This window comes from Vigna umbellata, chromosome 1 (genome assembly GCF_029865625.1).
Source record: "Vigna umbellata cultivar VRB3 chromosome 1, Vumbellata_1.0, whole genome shotgun sequence".
Taxonomy (NCBI): domain Eukaryota; kingdom Viridiplantae; phylum Streptophyta; class Magnoliopsida; order Fabales; family Fabaceae; genus Vigna; species Vigna umbellata.
Window position 1 is genome coordinate 12,982,149 of NC_142165.1, and position 18,098 is coordinate 13,000,246.

The 18,098-nt window shown below is 31.1% G+C and overlaps 2 protein-coding genes across 2 annotated transcripts; one reads left to right on the forward strand and one right to left on the reverse strand.

Moving 5' to 3' along the window:
- Positions 1-271: 271 nt before the first annotated feature.
- Positions 272-3,972, reverse strand: LOC124822657 (calcium-dependent protein kinase 2-like). The gene is made up of 8 exons (XM_088095631.1): positions 2,804-3,972; positions 2,494-2,637; positions 2,235-2,387; positions 1,927-2,042; positions 1,628-1,795; positions 1,418-1,545; positions 1,037-1,136; positions 272-598 (listed from the first exon to the last, which is right to left on the reverse strand). The coding sequence occupies exons 1-8, from the start codon at positions 3,498-3,500 to the stop codon at positions 527-529; spliced, it is 1,578 nt and encodes a 525-aa protein (XP_087951757.1). The 5' UTR covers positions 3,501-3,972; the 3' UTR covers positions 272-526.
- A 12,206-nt stretch (positions 3,973-16,178) lies between these two features.
- LOC124821451 (RING/U-box superfamily protein) lies at positions 16,179-17,959 on the forward strand. The gene is made up of 5 exons (XM_088102941.1): positions 16,179-16,392; positions 16,932-17,086; positions 17,224-17,313; positions 17,445-17,609; positions 17,736-17,959. Exons 1-5 carry the CDS (start codon positions 16,224-16,226, stop codon positions 17,871-17,873), a joined length of 717 nt encoding a protein of 238 aa, XP_087959067.1. The 5' UTR covers positions 16,179-16,223; the 3' UTR covers positions 17,874-17,959.
- The last annotated feature ends 139 nt before the right edge of the window (positions 17,960-18,098 follow it).

Genomic DNA, 18,098 nt, shown 5'->3' on the forward strand with positions numbered 1-18,098 from the left:
GGCCCATTTTGACAACTCTAATTATAATAGTTATATTAAAAAAATAAAAAAGAATAATAGACATTTTTAAGAAATTTGATAGTTTCTTTGTTAAATTTAAAAAAAAAAATCGATAAAAATTCAGTCATCGAAATTTGATAAAAATTCAATCAAATTTCAAGATTTGTTAAGTATTTTTTTCACGGAATATAATAGACATTCTAAGAAAATCTAGAGGTCCATTGCAGGATGAAACGTCTTTCAAGATTATCATCATCATTGATATTTCCAGTAGTATCAAATGGACCTGGCATAAATTGCAGATTTTGCTCAAATTGCAGATGAGGTTTTCAATTTAACAAACTGCACAATCTAACTTGTAAAGTTACCTTCACTGGTAAATTACATGAGAACTCAATACAAAAACTTCAAAGCCAAAAGGAAACCAAAAAGATAAATAAGGGTTGAAAACCAAGTCTCCATGTAGCTCAACACAAATCTAAACCATCAACTTTACATGTCTACATATGATATCTTTTAGAAGCCTTTAGAATAGCTTTCCCTTTTGGGTTCCACTCCTCATCATTGTACAAAATTCCTCATAGTTGATTCTACCATCCTGAGAAACCATCAAATTCAGTGTTAACTATGGAACTAGAAATGCACAATGAGTAATAATACTTTGACATGCAAAACTGATACTTTTACACTCATTTTGACATTATCTTTCCCTGTTTCTTTTCTTTTAGGAAAAATGATATTTTGACACAGATAAATTTTTACATTCATTTGATACTACTTTTTGTTACTTTTTACTCTCTTCTTTCTTGAAAACAAATACAAAAATTTACACTTTTTCTGCCATTTTATTCTTGAACCATGTTAAATTAATGTAAAAATATGTTATGGTACCATTACTCTTCTTTTAGACATGCAAAAGTTTATATTTTTTAATGACTATTTTACTCTTACAATATATTGTCAAATGAATCTAAATGTGTGTCAAAGTATTATTACTGATACAAAGTTGTAGCGAGTCAATAGAAGACGGGCTTACATTATCAGTGTCAACTTCAGATATAATTTCCCTGATTGTGGCTTCGTCTCCCATACCATTCTCCTTCATGGCTGTTTCCAGTTCATCTCTTGTGATATACCTGTGATGGAATCAAACAAAAAATCCAAGGTCATGTGTCATTTATCTTCAAATTCTAAATAGAGACATTCATTAATTAATTAATGCTTGGTAATGAATGTGGTCTTTGGTTTAGGAAGAAATAGGATTTATGGTATATGATCTTGTTCATTGTTGAAAACTCAATCCAATAGTCCAAAGAACTGAGGCTAAGAATGCTACTGGGGAAAAAGAAAAGGATTACTTTCATAATGTGACAGATTGAAAAACAAGTTTGAATGCACAATAGATGGACGGACTTACCCGCTCCCGTCTTTATCAAAATATTGGAAGGCTCCATAAAGATGCTCATCTCTCTCCAACCTGTATCTGTGCATTGTAGCAGTGATGAATTCTATGTAATCAATTGTTCCATTTCCGTCTACATCAGCCTAAATTAAACAAAGGAGTGTAAGCTTGAAAGAACATAGAAAAAACATTGAAGGACAGATATTGTTGAACTCGACAACTTACGGCATCCATAAGTTGTCTCACTTCAGCTTCAGTTAGCTTTGAGCCAAGTCTTTGCAGTCCTGCCCTCAGTTCCTCATAGGTGATTGTACCACTATTGTCAGTGTCCATATTTGTGAACATTGCCTTCAGACCTTGGATCTCTTCTTCAGAAAGATTTTCAGCAATGACCTAAAAGATCATTCAAAATTCACTCAGTTAGCTCTCATTTTTAGACAGAGGTAACATATGCCATCAAATTCAAACACAGTAAGCATAAAAGAGCACTGTGGTCTCTTCATGCATCTTGTGGCTGGACTAACCTTGAGGGCTAGTTTTTTTAGTTTGTTCATTGCTCTGAATTGCTTCATTCTGGAAAGCACTGCACTGTCTATTGGCTTGTCAGAAGCATTGCCACCTTCTCTAAGCCACGGATGCTCTGATTATTCAAACAATACAAAACAAGCAAACAATTAGCAGAGAAATTACAATTCATTAACCAAGAAAAATCTTAAGGATGCTGCAGTCAACCTCGTCCAACACTATATGGGAAAGAAAGCCAAACTACTAAACACTATACAGATATAGTTTATTGAATTTCAATGGGATAAAACATATACAAGTTACCTACCTAGAACCTGAGCTGAAGTAATGCGTTTCTTTGGATCCTTTGTAAGCATTTTGCGAACAAGGTCCTTCGCACTGCTTGATATGTTTGGCCATGGATTGCTTTCAAAATCAATATAACCCTTCAATATGGAATCAAATATTCCCTTTTCCGTCTCTACAGCACATATTTTATGAAAAAATTAATCAAGTTCAAAATAGCATGAAGCTAGCCTCTACAAGGAGATTATCCTTTCATCAAACACATCAAAGTCAGAGTTTACCTGCCCAGAATGGAGGTACACCACTAAGTAAGATATACAGCATTACTCCTGCACTCCATATATCTGCTTCCTTCCCATAGCTACGATTAAGAACTTCTGGAGCAACATAGTAAGCACTGCCAACTATGTCCCGATACACCTTTCCTGTAAAGAACTAATCAGAAAAGAAAAAGAAAATAGTATATGTTCTTACTGGAAGATAATGTACATTTTATTCTCAGCGATGCCAGAATCCACATACTTATCTTTCAGGAATGCACAACAATTTGATTCTCATAGCAAAAGACCACTTAAAGGATACCGGACTTACCTTCTTCTATGAAGACTGATAAACCAAAATCTGTGGCCTTGAGAAGTCCCTTATCATCCTTACTGGATAACAAGAAATTCTCTGGCTTCAGATCCCTATGGATCACTCCCATAAAATGGCAGATGTTAACAACGTTAACAATCTGTCTACACACTGCAGCAGCAGCCCTTTCACTGTAGTGCCCCTTCGCAATGATCCTATCAAAAAGTTCACCACCTGCACACAGCTCCATGACCACATGAACAGAGTTCTTATCCTCAAAAGAACCTTTGAACTCCACAATGTTGGATTGTCCACTTAAATGCTGCATAATTTGAATCTCCCTCCTCATATCCTCCTTGTCATCTCTTCTCACAAGCTTCCTCTTTGAGATGGACTTGCAGGCATATTGCAAACCAGTTGAATTTTCGGTGCAGAGATAAGTCACCCCAAATTGGCCTCTCCCCAATTCTTTCCCAAGAGTATAGTGCTGCTTAACATCCTCAAATGGCTTCCCAGTGATTGTGTCAGCCCTGTGAGCATGTTTTGGGCCTGGAGAAGGAACAGTGGCCCTCCAAGCAGCCTGAGGAGCATGTTTCTCAGGAAATTGGCTGACAAAGGGTTCATGGCTCTTGTGATTGTGGGCTCCCCCAACAGCATTTCTGTAACCAATGTGTTCTTCTGGCTCTGACCCTCTTTTACTCAGACAAGAACCCATGGCCGTGACACAAAAAGGAACGAAATTTTTAAGTTTTTCCTCACACCCGCAACTTGAAAAGTGATTGGATCAAAGCATGCAAAAGGAATGAACCCAGATGAGAATTCAAGGAAGAATATGCAACGAAGTACGAAGAGAGAGAAAAAGGCAAAGCTTGATGCAGAAAAATCAGAATCTGCAATTTTTTATAGATGGAGAGGAAAATAGAATGAGTCTGAACTCTGAACAAAAAGGATAAAGCTGTTGCCAAGTCAACTGCGGAATTTAGATTTGAATGTGTTAAACTAAGAATGGTTGAAACTATTTTACGACCAAAACATGGTTAGAGACCAAGAGGGAGTCCATAGAAGAGAAACTTCCTAAGAGCCACCTATGATTCAAGGACCGAATCAGAGAATCAAAGATGTTGTATCCAACACCACATTTTTTTTTCTATGTTTCATTCACGACATGTTTGTCTGGTACCACCAAATTATTGCTAATGAATGAGTAAACAAGTCAAACTTTATGCAGTTTAAGGTCACGCTGCTCTCACCTCCTATTTGGATAGACTTATACATTTTGAACACACTGTCTTCATATTCATATATACATGTGTGTGTTGATAAATTAATTATTCGTCTTTTATTTATTATAAATTAGAATAGAATTCACAAATTTAGGTAGATCTTTCTTTCTTGATTAAGTCAGGTAGAAACAAATTATTCTTAAAGAAAAGTTAAATTAAATTAAGAAAACAATCGTTAATAAAAAAAACCATGGAATTATAAATTATAATAAAATTCTCAGACTCTTCCATATATAGAGACAAATTATTCTTCAAGAAATGTTCCTACAGTTGAAAAAAGAATCTTGAAAATTATATTTATTAATTTACCGAACCGTTAAATCATACATATAATTGATATAAAATCTGTACTATTGAAATATCACGTCAATAAAATTATTAAATAATGATTAATTTTAATGATAAAAATATATTTATAATTAAAGATATTTTTTTTGGTAACCAAAATGTTAATAGATAATGTTAATGACTAAATTAAATATTAATTTATAATAAAAATTATTTTAGTTATTAATTTAGAAATTAGTTATAATTTTTTAATTATGATAGAAATTATTTTAGTTATTTATAATTTATAAATTAGTATCTAAATTAATTATTATAATATTTAATTATTTTTAGTTACTAAAATTATTCTTTTACTTAAGAATATTTTTTGTAGTGTTTTTCTTCTCTCATAATCAATATTGTATGATTTAAATCTAAACAAAAATCATTTTTGTTAAGAGCACAACCATTTTGACTGAATATAAGGAAATATATTTATATGTTCACAAATAGCATAATAATTACTTATAGATTATAAAAGTAAAACCGGAAACAATTCATATTTTAATTAATTGTTTGGAATTGTTGATTATTAATTTAATATTGGGGGATTATTTTCATCTGGTAGACTTAAATAATCCATATTTTTTTTAAAAAAAGTGTTTTAGTGTAGCAAATAAAATATTTATTATTCAGGATAAAATAATAAAACTTGTATCTTCAGGTAATTAATCCATTTTTCGAATCTTATGTCACTTTTAATAATCCATACCAATATAATGTAAAAGAATATTTATTTAGTTTTATTCAGAAAATAACTTATAAAATGATGTCATGAGGAAAAGGTAAAAATTGAAGTGATTTATTCTTATAAAATCAACAATGCATTTTTATTTCATAACATGTATAAAGAAATAAAATAATATTAAATAGTATATTGAAAACTGAAAGGAAAAATAAAATGGTATGGTTGATGGTGATGAAATCCTGAAAATGAAACGTGACACGTGTGGCACGTAATGATGAATTGTGGACACCAAACACTATATATTATTAGTATAATTTTGGGAATTTTCAACCCTCAAGCAAGAAAACGTGTACACAATAATTCATAATTATGCATTTGAACTACTAAATAATTTATGTTTCTAAAAGTTGTTAAACTAATTTTATATATGATAATTAAAAAAAAATCATACATGATTTCACATTATATATGTTTGATGGATTATGTATGTTTTAATATCCAAATCTTTGTTTTTGTTACATTCCCTTTTGAGTTCTTCATTAAACGGGAGAGTAGTAGATATTCTGATATAAAACTATATCAATATAATACTTAACTTGTATTAAATATAATTATCTATTTTTTTATTTCAAAACAAAATTATATTTATAATTTTTGAAATAAATTTTGATTAAAAGTGATATAATTATTACTAATAATCATACTTTATTTTAAGTTAATTAATATTAAAATTAATCTCTTGAAAGTTGAATAATGATAAATAATTATCCATAAGGACGCATTTATTTTTTTTTTCCTAAAGTTGAATATCGGTCCTCCCCTTATTCTTTGTCACTGGATAATTCATTTTAACCTTTCTGAAAAGTTATTCACACCACACTTTTTTAAAGAAGAGAGAGAGTGGTGTTATTTTGTTTTTCAATTTTTTTTCCAATAATAAGGCTATTGTTTAAGCTTTTGAGGCTGCAAATTAAAAAAACGTAGCTTTCTCTAACCATTTTGTCTAGTTGAGTTGCCAAAGCAACCTTTATTTTATTTTTTCAATTTTATTACATTTTTATAATTTGATTTGATTGAATGAGTACTTTATAGTCGGTATGCACATGTTTCTGAATTATTTTAGAAAAGTATAACCTATAATTTAAAAAGAAAACATCAAAACTATAAAAATAATTAATATCTATTCGACGAAAATACACTTATGTTTCTATGTAGATAAGTCAAACCATTATTTAGTAATCCATAAAATGTTGAGTCATCGTGATAATAGTGTAAAATATTCATCGATTCTATCAACGTTAGTTTTTTCTTTTCATTTTTCCTAAACCTTAACGTTTAAAAACATATAGTGACTTTTCTAGAAATAAAAGATTTTCAGCTTTCTCTTCCACTCACCTACCATGTGATATGATGCTATAAATAGTATATTATATTTGGTGGGTGCAATGGTTATGCTCTTAAACTAATAGCAAATAATGAGTAAACGTCACGTCTCCAAAAATATATATAGCTTTAGAGTTGTTACTTTCATAATAAAATAAAACAGTTTATAAGAAAAATAAAGTTAATTTACAGCTATCTTAAAATAACCATAAATTTATAATTTTATAGAAACCTATACTAACACAATTCATAAGATCAGACTGATAGTCATTCAAGCAACGTATTAAACCGAACGGTTTTTTACTAATACAAAACCAGCACTAGACCGAACGGTCTACCCTAGCAAGAACCATTTTCTCTTGTCATCGCCTGCTCCAAAAAAACTTCAGCTTCTTCTGCTCACACCCACAGGGTGATCACTGCAAGGACGAAGACGACCGAAAGGACAACTAGACAAGACAGGAAAATAAGGGTAAGCTAGTGTAATTTAATTAACTATGTAAACAGATTACTCACATAAATCTGATATAAATCAATCAGTCCATCATGTAACAAACAATCATACATTTCCACCCATAATTGTACCACAATGCATGCATTGACTGTTCACTTTACTCTGACTGCCCAGACTGTATGAATTATATAGATACGACGTTCTTGCACTCGTGGAAAGGTAATCTGGAAAACCATCAGAATTACCATAGCTGGAAACCCAAGCCGCCACACGAGGTTAGCCCTTCATCCCTCACTGTAGCTGGAAACCCAAGTCTACACATGAGTTTAGTCCGATAGTTGGAACCCAAAGCTATACGCAACCAGGCCTCCTGCTATTCTCACCACATGCGCCATCATTATGTACTTGAGACTCGGTGACCATTAGAATGTCAGAATGAACGACAACTTAGTCTGACCATATTCATACTTTACCATTCAATAACCAATCTTGAGATATTCCTCCCTGGAATACTCTTTCATACCCATATGATTTCATGTGTATTACAATTTAAATACCATACTTCATTAACAACATATTTCCTCATTCGTCATATCTTTAAATACATATCACGCATCACAGTGAAACAATAATCCCACCTTTAAACTAGACCGAACGTGAAAGTTCAACATAACCTATGAACAAGAACGAACATGAGAGCACTCCCAATATGAGAATATGACCGAATGGTCATTTTGAGAATAAGACTCAAGTAGGAGTCGAACATTTGAACTTATATCAAGCACTTATGATTTGAAACGAATAATATCGGCTTAGATCGAACACTGTTAACTTAGTACAATTTGCGATATTGAGCACTAGTACAGGACCGAGCGTTATCACTAGCCTAACGGCTAGTTCAAGACCGAGCGCTATCACTAGCCTAAGAGTTAGTACAAGACCGAGCGCTATTACTAGCCTAACGGCTAGTACAATACCGAGTGCTCTTTAAGAAACCGAGTATCAGACTAAGACCGAACACTCTTTAAGAAATCGAGTATCAGTCTAAGACTGAACACTCTTTAACTTAGACTAATCATTATAGGCTTAGGTCGAACACTTAGGGCTCATGCCGAACACTAAGAGCTTCGACCGGACATCAATACCAACCAAGTACCAATACAAGACCAATCACTACTGAAACCGAACGGTAGTACATAATAAGCACTACTGAGACCGAGCTCTACTAAGGTCGAACGGTCATGAACTGGGAGGACTTCAAACACACCAAACCCAATTAATAATCGAACACAAGAGAAGGCCGAACGGCCAAATCAGAGCATGGCCGAGCGGTCAACCCCAAACCCTTAGTGAACTACATAATTCTGCAGAATAATGATCGACACCAAACATTACCAATTTCACTATACTCGTCCAACCTCTAATCCTCCAAACATATATCAAACACTTCTTTATACTGGACTAAGATTGCTTAAACTTTTCTAACATTGCTAAGAGAGTTTCATCACAGATTTGAGAATCAATTATGCAGAATCATAAACTCAATGACCGGGAATCAGATTTCCTATACAGACCAAACCAAAACAATTTCCCCATTTCAATACCACACTACCTTTCAATTTCACTCGGCCACTGAACCATAATCATGCAGATACAAAATTATCATAATCACATCATCAATATTCCACACCAATAACACCGAACATCCAATTCATCCAATTTTATACTCATACAACTTTATCCAGATCGGTTTCATACACATGCATAATTATCAAACAACATTTTCATACATCAAAATCAAGTAATTAAATTATCTAGCTTTCCTTACCTCTTGACCGAACCGAACAATGATTATTCCTTTCCAGACTTTGCTTCCTTCCCAGGATTATACCAAGAACACCTATACTTCATCGAACGGTGAAGAAATACCAACCCAAATTATCAGAAAAAATAGTCAGAACTAAGAAGAAGAAGCTGATGAACACATGCAACCAGGAACTTGGTTTGCATGTGCCAGGAGTAGAATTTCTAAGAAGAGAATGAACTTACTTGACTCTAAACTTGATTTTGATCGGTGTAGATTGAAGATCTTGACTCCCAAATTGCTTAGACGATGGCTGTTTGAGGAAAAAGTCAAAAGAGATGGAGGATTTCTAGAGAGAAGGAGGAGAAAAGGTAGAGGTTTGAGTTTTAGAGAGATGTAAATTCTGAGAAATGGGATGAGTTGTGTTTTGGGAAAGCCATATAAAATACTCAAGCTCATCTTTTTGAGACATCTGCCCCTTTCTTCCACATGTCATTTTTAGGAGTTTGACAATAAAGTTTATCATGATTCTTTAAAATAATGGGTCGTATGGTTATAGTTTAAAAAATATTTGGTTAATACCTATTTTATTTTCTATTTTAGTTAGTTTAGTTTAAAATTGTGTTTCATCTATTTTTGCGTTCAAAATGATTTCAATTTGTAATTTTTGTTTGATTTAATTTCTTTCCTTAAGGTAAAGTGATGTTTAACTCGTAATTGATTTGGAGATGGTCTAACTTTGTGACTTTCGCAATAGTTGTTTGATTTGGTTGGTGGATCTATTGAACAAATTAATATTATAGTGAATATGAAGATGTGCTTGGGTTAATGAAGATGGAGCTTCATAAAGTGGTGGAGAAGATCTTGCAATATAGGGTTCGTTCTTGTGGTGGCACAATGTTTCTCATGATGTTTGTGTGAGTTGCATTTATGATGAAGGAGGTGTAAGGAGAACAATGGTGAAGGTTTGATGAGTCGTAGTGGTTTATTGGTGGCAATGGAAGACTTCGCGACGGTGGTTTCACGATTCATGGTGACTGCGATTAGAGATTTCGAGGAAGATGAAGATGCGAGAGGCGCAATTTGTGGTGGCTTACATGGAAGTGGCGTTGAGCATATTTATGATGAAGGAGGTGTAAGGAGAACAGTGATGAAGGTTTGATGAGTCGCAATGGTCTATTGGTGGCAATGGAAAATTTGGCGACGGTGGTTTCACAATTCATGGTGACTGCAATTAGAGGTTTCGAGGGAGATGAAGGTGTGAGAGGCGTAATTTGTGGTGGCTTACATGGAAGTGGCGTTGAGCATATTTAGGCTTGTGTTTCGCAATTCATATGCTTTGTGATTGCAACGAAGAAAATAATGTTGCTAGAGATGAGTGTTGTAGTGATTGCTTTGGTCTCGCGATGACCCATAAAAAACTCGATTGTGCTGCTTTTGTTTGCAGATTGACGTGGTTGACGAAGCGCGAGGGTTTTGTGGTGACGTTGTGGTGATGGAGGTTAGCGCAAGGAAGATGGTCTTGCCATGGATTGGTTTTCACGATGGCGTGAACTTGGTTCACAGTGGGAACTGTTGTGCCTTGCAGTGGTAGTGAGATAAATGAGAATGTCATGACATCTATGGTTCCTCATATAAGATGATGAGATAAACAGTTACATCGAATAAAACGAGTCACGTCATTCACTGATGGCTAACTTTCACTATGTCGTCAACAATTTAGACACTATGAGAGGAAAAGACCAAATTAAACAAAAATTAAGAACATTTGAATGTAAAAAAACCGAAAATCATTTAAAGAAAACTTACGAAAATGTGAATCAAATGTTAAGCCAAAATATTTCCATGATCACCTTTTATAGATTTTTTTGGGAGAAAAAATTATATAAATGTAAAATTAAAACAAAGACCATGTCCCTCATTTTAATTCTGCTTGAAAAAAATAATAAAATGGTTATTATTTTTATTAATAATACTTTTGCACTGAGATATTTTCGTCGTGGATATACTTGTACATTAATACTTGATTATTTTTATTTTTATTTTATAAATTGAAAAATATTTTATGTTAATTTGTTAACTAAAAAAAATAGTTCATGATTTATCCCTAACATCTAACCGCGAATATGTTTAGGTTTCATTACTTTTCCATAATTCACCAAATTCCAAAATCTACCGGTCGTATTCTTATATAACACTTATTTATTTTTTTATATGACACTGTATATAAATAGAAATGATTGCATTATGTGCAGGTGTTCTTTTACTAAAATTGATTTGTATGACAAAAATAACTTAATTTAATTGTAAATGAAAAATAAAAACTAATTTATATTTGTTTATAATTGTGAAAATGTCATCAAAATAATTTTAAATGATATTTAAAATCATTTTTAATTTATGAATACGAGATAAAATAAGATTATACGTTAATAATATTGTGAAATTCATTTTAACCTAATCACACGTTTTTAATGCGTGGAATATTTTATTTCACTTTTAAGTATAGGTTGGTTCAGATAAAGTGTGAACGTGTGAGAGATTTATCCGGAAAAAAAAACGTGACACAAAATGAAAAGTTACGAAGAGTTTGTAAAAAAGTTAGTTTCTTTTTATTATTAAAAAGGAGTTGTTAGAGAAAAGTGGTTATTCTTTAAGTTGGTATTTTTTAAATTTAGTTTTTATCATTTTTATGATCAATTTTCATTTATAAAATAATTAAGTTCCTATTTTTCTATTTTTTCCTTTTTGCCTTATTTCATTTTATAAACTCATCCTTACTAAAATATGGTCTCTATAAAATCAAATTATAATATGACTTAGTCGTATTATTTCATTACTTTAATAAAAACAACAATAAAAATGAAAAAAATATATATAACTTTTAATACGATAAATTGTTTGAAATAAATAAAATTGTAAAAACTGACTACTGTGGTTGAAAAGAAAAAAATGTATATTTTGTAAGAACAAGGTAAATAAAAACCCTCTCTCCAATTCGACAATAGAATAATTTTCAATTGAAAGGCAAAAGTATTTTTCACAGTATAATAAGTTTATTTATCTCATAATATTTATGGTGTTCTTTTAAATATACATTTTTTTTTCTTTCATTGATTATTCAATCAGAGAAACAAAATATAATGTTTTTTTTTTTCTTTTTCATCTCATACAAAATATAAAATAAATCATTTAATTTTTTTTTTTACTTTTTTTTTTATGACCAAACACAAGCTCAATTTTAGCTTTTAAAATAGCAATATCCCGTGCAAACCTTCGAGCAATAGAGTTGTAGGGACTTGCGGTTTCTACCAATGGAGATGTGACTTTCCAACAATGGAGGTGCACAATACGAAGTATAAGAAAAAAGAAGGGGTGCAGAAAGCAATTTTCTATGGTTTATTTTAAGAGTACAAAACTTTTTATTTGGGCCATCAGAATTCAATTTGAGTTAAGAACCCAAAAAAACTTAATACTTATCATCACTTAGTGTTATCCATCATATGGTACAAGTATTCTAATAAATCGCTTATTGTTTGTTCTCAATAATAATAAATGACGGAGAAATAGAAGAAACAGGGTATTATTAACACTGAAAGATCATGTATCCTGACATTATGCATTCAACAACAATATATATAATTAACATGATAATTAAAGATTATATTGTTGTTAATTATATAATTAACATGATAATTAACAACGTATTATATATATTCTCAGAATAATTTTCATCTCTTCTTCATAATAAAAGGAGATTGAATAATAAAATAAAAAGTGTGCGATGATAAAAAAGTGTAGTGATACGATCCACAAGACACACTTAATCACCAAATTTATGGTAGTCGTAAATTTATAAGTTCAAAAATAATAATAGATCAATTATCATAATTATCATTGAAAAATTGGGAAATAATTCTTTTTATTTAGAATATATGTACATTTTAATTACTATTTAACAATATCTCAACAAAATTTATTAATATATTTTTTATAAATAAGATTTATAAATACTTAATTTTATTATATGTATTTATTAATTATTTCATTCTTCACGTATATATTGTAAATTGTTTTGATTTTGATCTATAATTAATGTAAAACAATACATTTTTTTATGTGAAATTATATACATCATGAATTATATACATCATGAACTGAGACTAAACATGAATAATATAATAAATATTTAACTAATTCTATATGTCAAACCAAAAAATTCTTCCACCATTTTTATCTTTTTATTTGTTTTCATTGTCGGGGAACCTTTTTCTCTAATTCTTTCTATTCTATCGACTAATAATCCATAATAATCCTCGATTCCAAATCGGCTAATTGTTCTTCAATAGCAACAACATTATTTGAAAATTTTCAATTTTGAAATATATCAAAATTTATAGGTAGTAAAAAAATGTTGTATGCTATGTTTCTAGGATTAGATTTCGTATTTGAATAAACCTCTTAATAGTAAGAAAATACGTTTTTTAACTACTGAAAATTTTAGATAAGATCCAATCCATTAAGATCTCTTCCTTTTAAAAACTGATAACATATTAAAAATAACTTTAAACTTAATTTAATTATATGAAATCAATTTATAAAATAAAATTTATATCCATCCACATGTATATATAAATCGGTCTTATATACATACAAGATGAGAGACTTCTAACCATTATAATAAATATGAAATTCACTAGTATGAAACCAAACATGGTGCAACTTGCATTATCTTGCAAATGGCGTTCGCGCACATTGAATATCGTAAAAGTGGGTGATGTGAAGTGAAGCAATCCAGCCTATTAAAATCGAGAGGGACAATTACGCTTTGATGGCTTTACTTGTGGTAATGATATACCCTCCGTCAAGTTCAAAGCAAATTTCTATTTTTCTTCCAAAATCCTTTTCTATACCAGTAAAGAACAAACAAATCTTGTTTCATTCTTTAGATTTCACCAAAACTCTGTCTAGCTTAAGATTTTGCAAATTTTTTACGGAAGATAAATACAAGTAAAAGTGACGTGGTGTAGAAGACTACATATGAAATATGTCATCATATCTACCACGAGTTAATGCATTTAAGTATGAAGTTATTAACTCAACATGTATCAGCCCACAGTTGCAGATAACCAGCAACCAGTTTTCAGCACCTTGTTTTGGTTACTTTCCTGTTTTTTCTATGCCCTACCTCTTTCAAACTGCCCTAAATATCTCAACTTTCCTTTTATTTCAACCAATAGGAAACACAATTCAAGTACTACAAAACACTATAAAGGCCATTCCATCCACCACCCCACTTAACCTTTTTTGTGTTATCATATCATTCTAGTACTTATAGGTTTAACTCACTACACTACAAGTACCAAAATCAACCCACCCAATTGTTTCCCGTCTTTACATAAGTTGCAACTAAACTAAATCTGATTCGATGATTATTAAAAAATGAATTTTAAACATAATTCATGCTTATAAAATTGATTTATAAAATAAAATTTGTATATATAATTTACACTCAATTATACCTTTTTAACATTCGATTGATTTAATTATTTACTATTTGTTTGATTCATGCATGTCATGTGATCATATTTAATGTAAAAATTCGAATCAATTTCGCAAAATTATCACCTAAGCTATACATTTATTGCTTCTCTGTTGACGTGAATTTATTGTTGGCAAATGGGTTATGAAACATACACATCGGAAACATACTTAATCGAGTTAGATAGATCATATAAAATCAAATGAAAAATGAGTACAGTGTATTTTCTTATGTTTAACTAACACTTTATAGATCAAGATAGGTTTAATGTATTTTTTTTCAGATGTTTTTTTTTTAAAAAAAAACATCTTAAACTTATGAAATCAAATAACCATTTACTTAAAAGTGAATTATGCAATAAAATCCAGACAATACTTATTATTTATTTTTTAAAAAAACAAAATTAACGAATTGATTTCAATTAACTCGTTATAATTCGAATAAAAATTAGGCAATTCACCCATTTAACGGACCTAATTAGTAGTACATTTGAACAATAAATATTAGTCAAAGCACCTTCGAGTTTTTTTAGGTTACCAGCAAAGTGACCCAAAGCAGCCAAACTTTAAGAAAAAAAAAACAAAAACAAGAGAATTAGGTAGCAATTAAACTAACATATGACGTTTTTTATTTTTGTTTTTCAGTCGTTTTCCTTTGCGTGTGCTTTTTTCTTCTTACGACATTCTTTGGTGAATTGGTGTGCCATATTTGCCCAAGTAAATTTGTTAAGACTTATTGTTTTTTTCATTTTATGTGATTCTATTTAGCATCTAAAAGTAAGATAATTAAAATAAGTTTTGTTATACATTATGTTATAATAAAAAATTAACAATTATTAATCAAACATTCAAATATTTATAATTAAATTGTATGGTTGTGAGATTTTGGAATTTAAAAATTTCAGTGCTCTCAGCAGTAGTAACATTATTTAATTGTTTAGTCATGCACACTTCCTATCTATACATCACGAGGAGCCTACACGTAATCAACCACTCATGACTCATCAATACTATGTTGTTACTTAAATTCTAGAAAACGATGTTTAAACATCAAAATCCTCATTCGTATCACTTTTTCCTTTGACTCGCTTCCTACTAAAATAGAAAAGAACGTGTGTTCAACGTAGCAGTACTATAAAATATTTCATCATATAAAAATTAATACGACTTTTTAATTAAATCTATTTTCCTATCTCGTATAGTTTAAAAGTCACTTAAACAAATTTGGTATCGAAATATCGGTATCCACCAACTTATAATAAAATTGTTAAAAAAAAACTCTAAGTTTAATTTAATACCACAAAATCGATTTAAAAGGTGAAGTTTGCACCTATTTATATACTATTAATTGGTCTTATTTTTAATCGTTATAGAACTTCTAACACACCTCCTCACACCGAGCTATATCGCATGAGAGTAGACATTAATAAGTGTTCTAATAGTGGCTCGATAATAAATGAAATAATATATTTACCCAAATCTTACTAGAATAGACTCTAACATGACTCTTATACTATACTAAGAAGTGGACTTTAAATCTAACTAAGATTATCAGACTAATCATTTATCTTTTTAAGTTTTCCACTAAGATAATAAGTCATTATATTCTAATTAAAGATTTATGTTTTTATCACACCTAATAATCTTACATCTTTTGAAAATCTAATTCCATCTTCTAATACATCTTTTAAGAAAAAAAGTATAACCATATGTGATTGACCTTTAACTATATCATTTGATATACTCGAAAAAATTGTAATTTTTTTATATTATATTTAACTTAATTATCTCTATCCACATTTGGATTATTTCCTATACTCAAAGACTCTCGAATAAAAACTAGAATATCTGGTCCATGACTGTAATTAACGTGGCTTGCCTCTGTCTATAAATGCTAGTGTATCTGCTTCATTCCCAAGCAAAATACATTTTCACCATTCTTATCTCTTCACTTTGAAATGCCCATTGCCACCACTTCTCTCACTGTCACCGACTGGTTTTCTGAAATGATAGAAACAGTAACCGCAAGTTTCAAGCATCTTTGTAATGGTGGTTCTGTAGTTGGGCTATTCATGAAGGCTTTCGAGAGAGTTCTTTTTGCCTTATTTACTTGCATTGTGGCACTTGGTAAGTATGATGCATTTAATTTCCTTCCTCTTTGTTATTACTTACCATTCTCATGAATTGCCTTTGTCCTGAGAAATCACTGCTTCAATGATATACCTTGTTATGTTACACATCTCACATGGTTTGTTAAACGTTTGGCTTTATGTCTTAGAGAAACTGTAACTTATGCTAGTCAGGTTAAGTGCATGTTTGAATTTCTCTTGCAGACTTGAAAAGTGCTTTTGCTCCCAAAGTGAAAATTTTCTTGTGTATTTGGATTGGTGGTGAATTGAACTAACAGTGATTTTTTGAAACACGAAGTATAAAAAACAACCATGGTTAGTTCACCACAAAAGTAACCTTTTATTTCGAAAACACTAAACTAATCCTTCTTCATTTTTTCGTTGGAATTCAAAAGCAAACATTGAAATTCATTAAGATACTTTTCCAATTTTATTTCAAAAGATCAAAACTGAAGTGAATGAGGGAATAAGATAAAATGGTGTTTGTCATTGACCCAAAGTCACTGCAGATATGAGAAATGTTTGATGTTTGTGCAGGAGGGTCAATAGTGGGAACAATTGCAGGAGGCATAAAAGGGCAGACCACAGAAACTGGTTTTCTTGATGGTGCTGGCAAAGGAGCAATCACAGGAGCCATTGCAGCATTGGAATTGATAAATTTTGACTCTGCTGCTGATGAGCCAGTGTCTAAGGTAATGTTGCTAGTTCCATACTTTTGGAAAAAAGAATGTTTCATCCCTTTCTATTATCTCACCAGTAACTAGTAGCTGCTAGTCCAAGAACACTGTGTTCTTCGCACTCACCTTTGAGTTTTGGTGTGGAACTGCAGTTTGCCCTGTTGAGAAGTTTATTGAATGGGAAAGTCTTTATGGAATGGATATGTCCAGCTGTGGCAAAACTCTATCAGTTGCATGTAACAGTAAGTATGACACATAAATCTCTCTATTACTGATGCTAAATCAGGTTAATGTGTAATTAGTGTGTGTGGACCATACTACAATTCTAAGAATCAAAATTTTAATCACATTTGGTGAAACTCATTTGTTTCAGATTAACACACTGGAAACAATATACCAAGAAGTATCAGACATTTATGATATCAGGGGAGCAAGAGGGGTACCGCAGAATGTGATTATGAAGCTTCAATTTCAGCCATTCAACTCTGGAAAAATGTCCAAGTTATACAACATGTCTTGCTGCTCAATTTGCTTCCAAGTGAGTAACATCTCATAGTCATGTGAAAATGAAAAAAAAAATGTCTTAGTATGAAATATTCACTGTCTGCACTATCAGTATAGCTTGATATTTTCTCCTAAAAATCATTAACATTTTGATTTGCAGGAGTTTGAGGATGGAGAATTGGTGAGGATACTTCCAAAATGTGGCCACCTTTTTCACCTAGAATGCATAGACAAGTGGCTAGTCCAACAAGGATCATGCCCAATGTGCAGAACTTATGTTCCAGACCACATTCTTTAATAACAAATGTTTCAGTTGTAAAAGTAGGTTGAGCTTCTGTCATGAAGTATTAACTTTGTATATAATCTTTTTAAGTTATTGCCAAATTAGTGCATGCTAATTATAATCTCTTTTATTTTATTTTCATAAATAGACCTTTTTTAAAATAATTTATTTTTCTAGTGAAGGAATGCTGTATATGGGTCAATCTGCACTGACACTTAAATTTAAAGAGCAAGGACTATA

Bases quoted from the DNA above. Each gene is read 5' to 3' on its own strand.
- LOC124821451 (XM_088102941.1), top strand. From the start codon at position 16,224: ATGCCCATTGCCACCACTTCTCTCACTGTCACCGACTGGTTTTCTGAA. The intron at 16,393-16,931 runs GTAAGTATGATG...ATGTTTGTGCAG, and splicing joins TACTTGCATTGTGGCACTTG to GAGGGTCAATAGTGGGAACA. The intron at 17,314-17,444 runs GTAAGTATGACA...CATTTGTTTCAG, and splicing joins TCTATCAGTTGCATGTAACA to ATTAACACACTGGAAACAAT.
- LOC124822657 (XM_088095631.1), bottom strand. From the start codon at position 3,500: ATGGGTTCTTGTCTGAGTAAAAGAGGGTCAGAGCCAGAAGAACACATT. The intron at 1,137-1,417 runs GTAAGTCCGTCC...ATTCCATCACAG, and splicing joins TTTGATAAAGACGGGAGCGG to GTATATCACAAGAGATGAAC. The intron at 599-1,036 runs GTAAGCCCGTCT...ATGGTTTCTCAG, and splicing joins CTGAAGTTGACACTGATAAT to GATGGTAGAATCAACTATGA.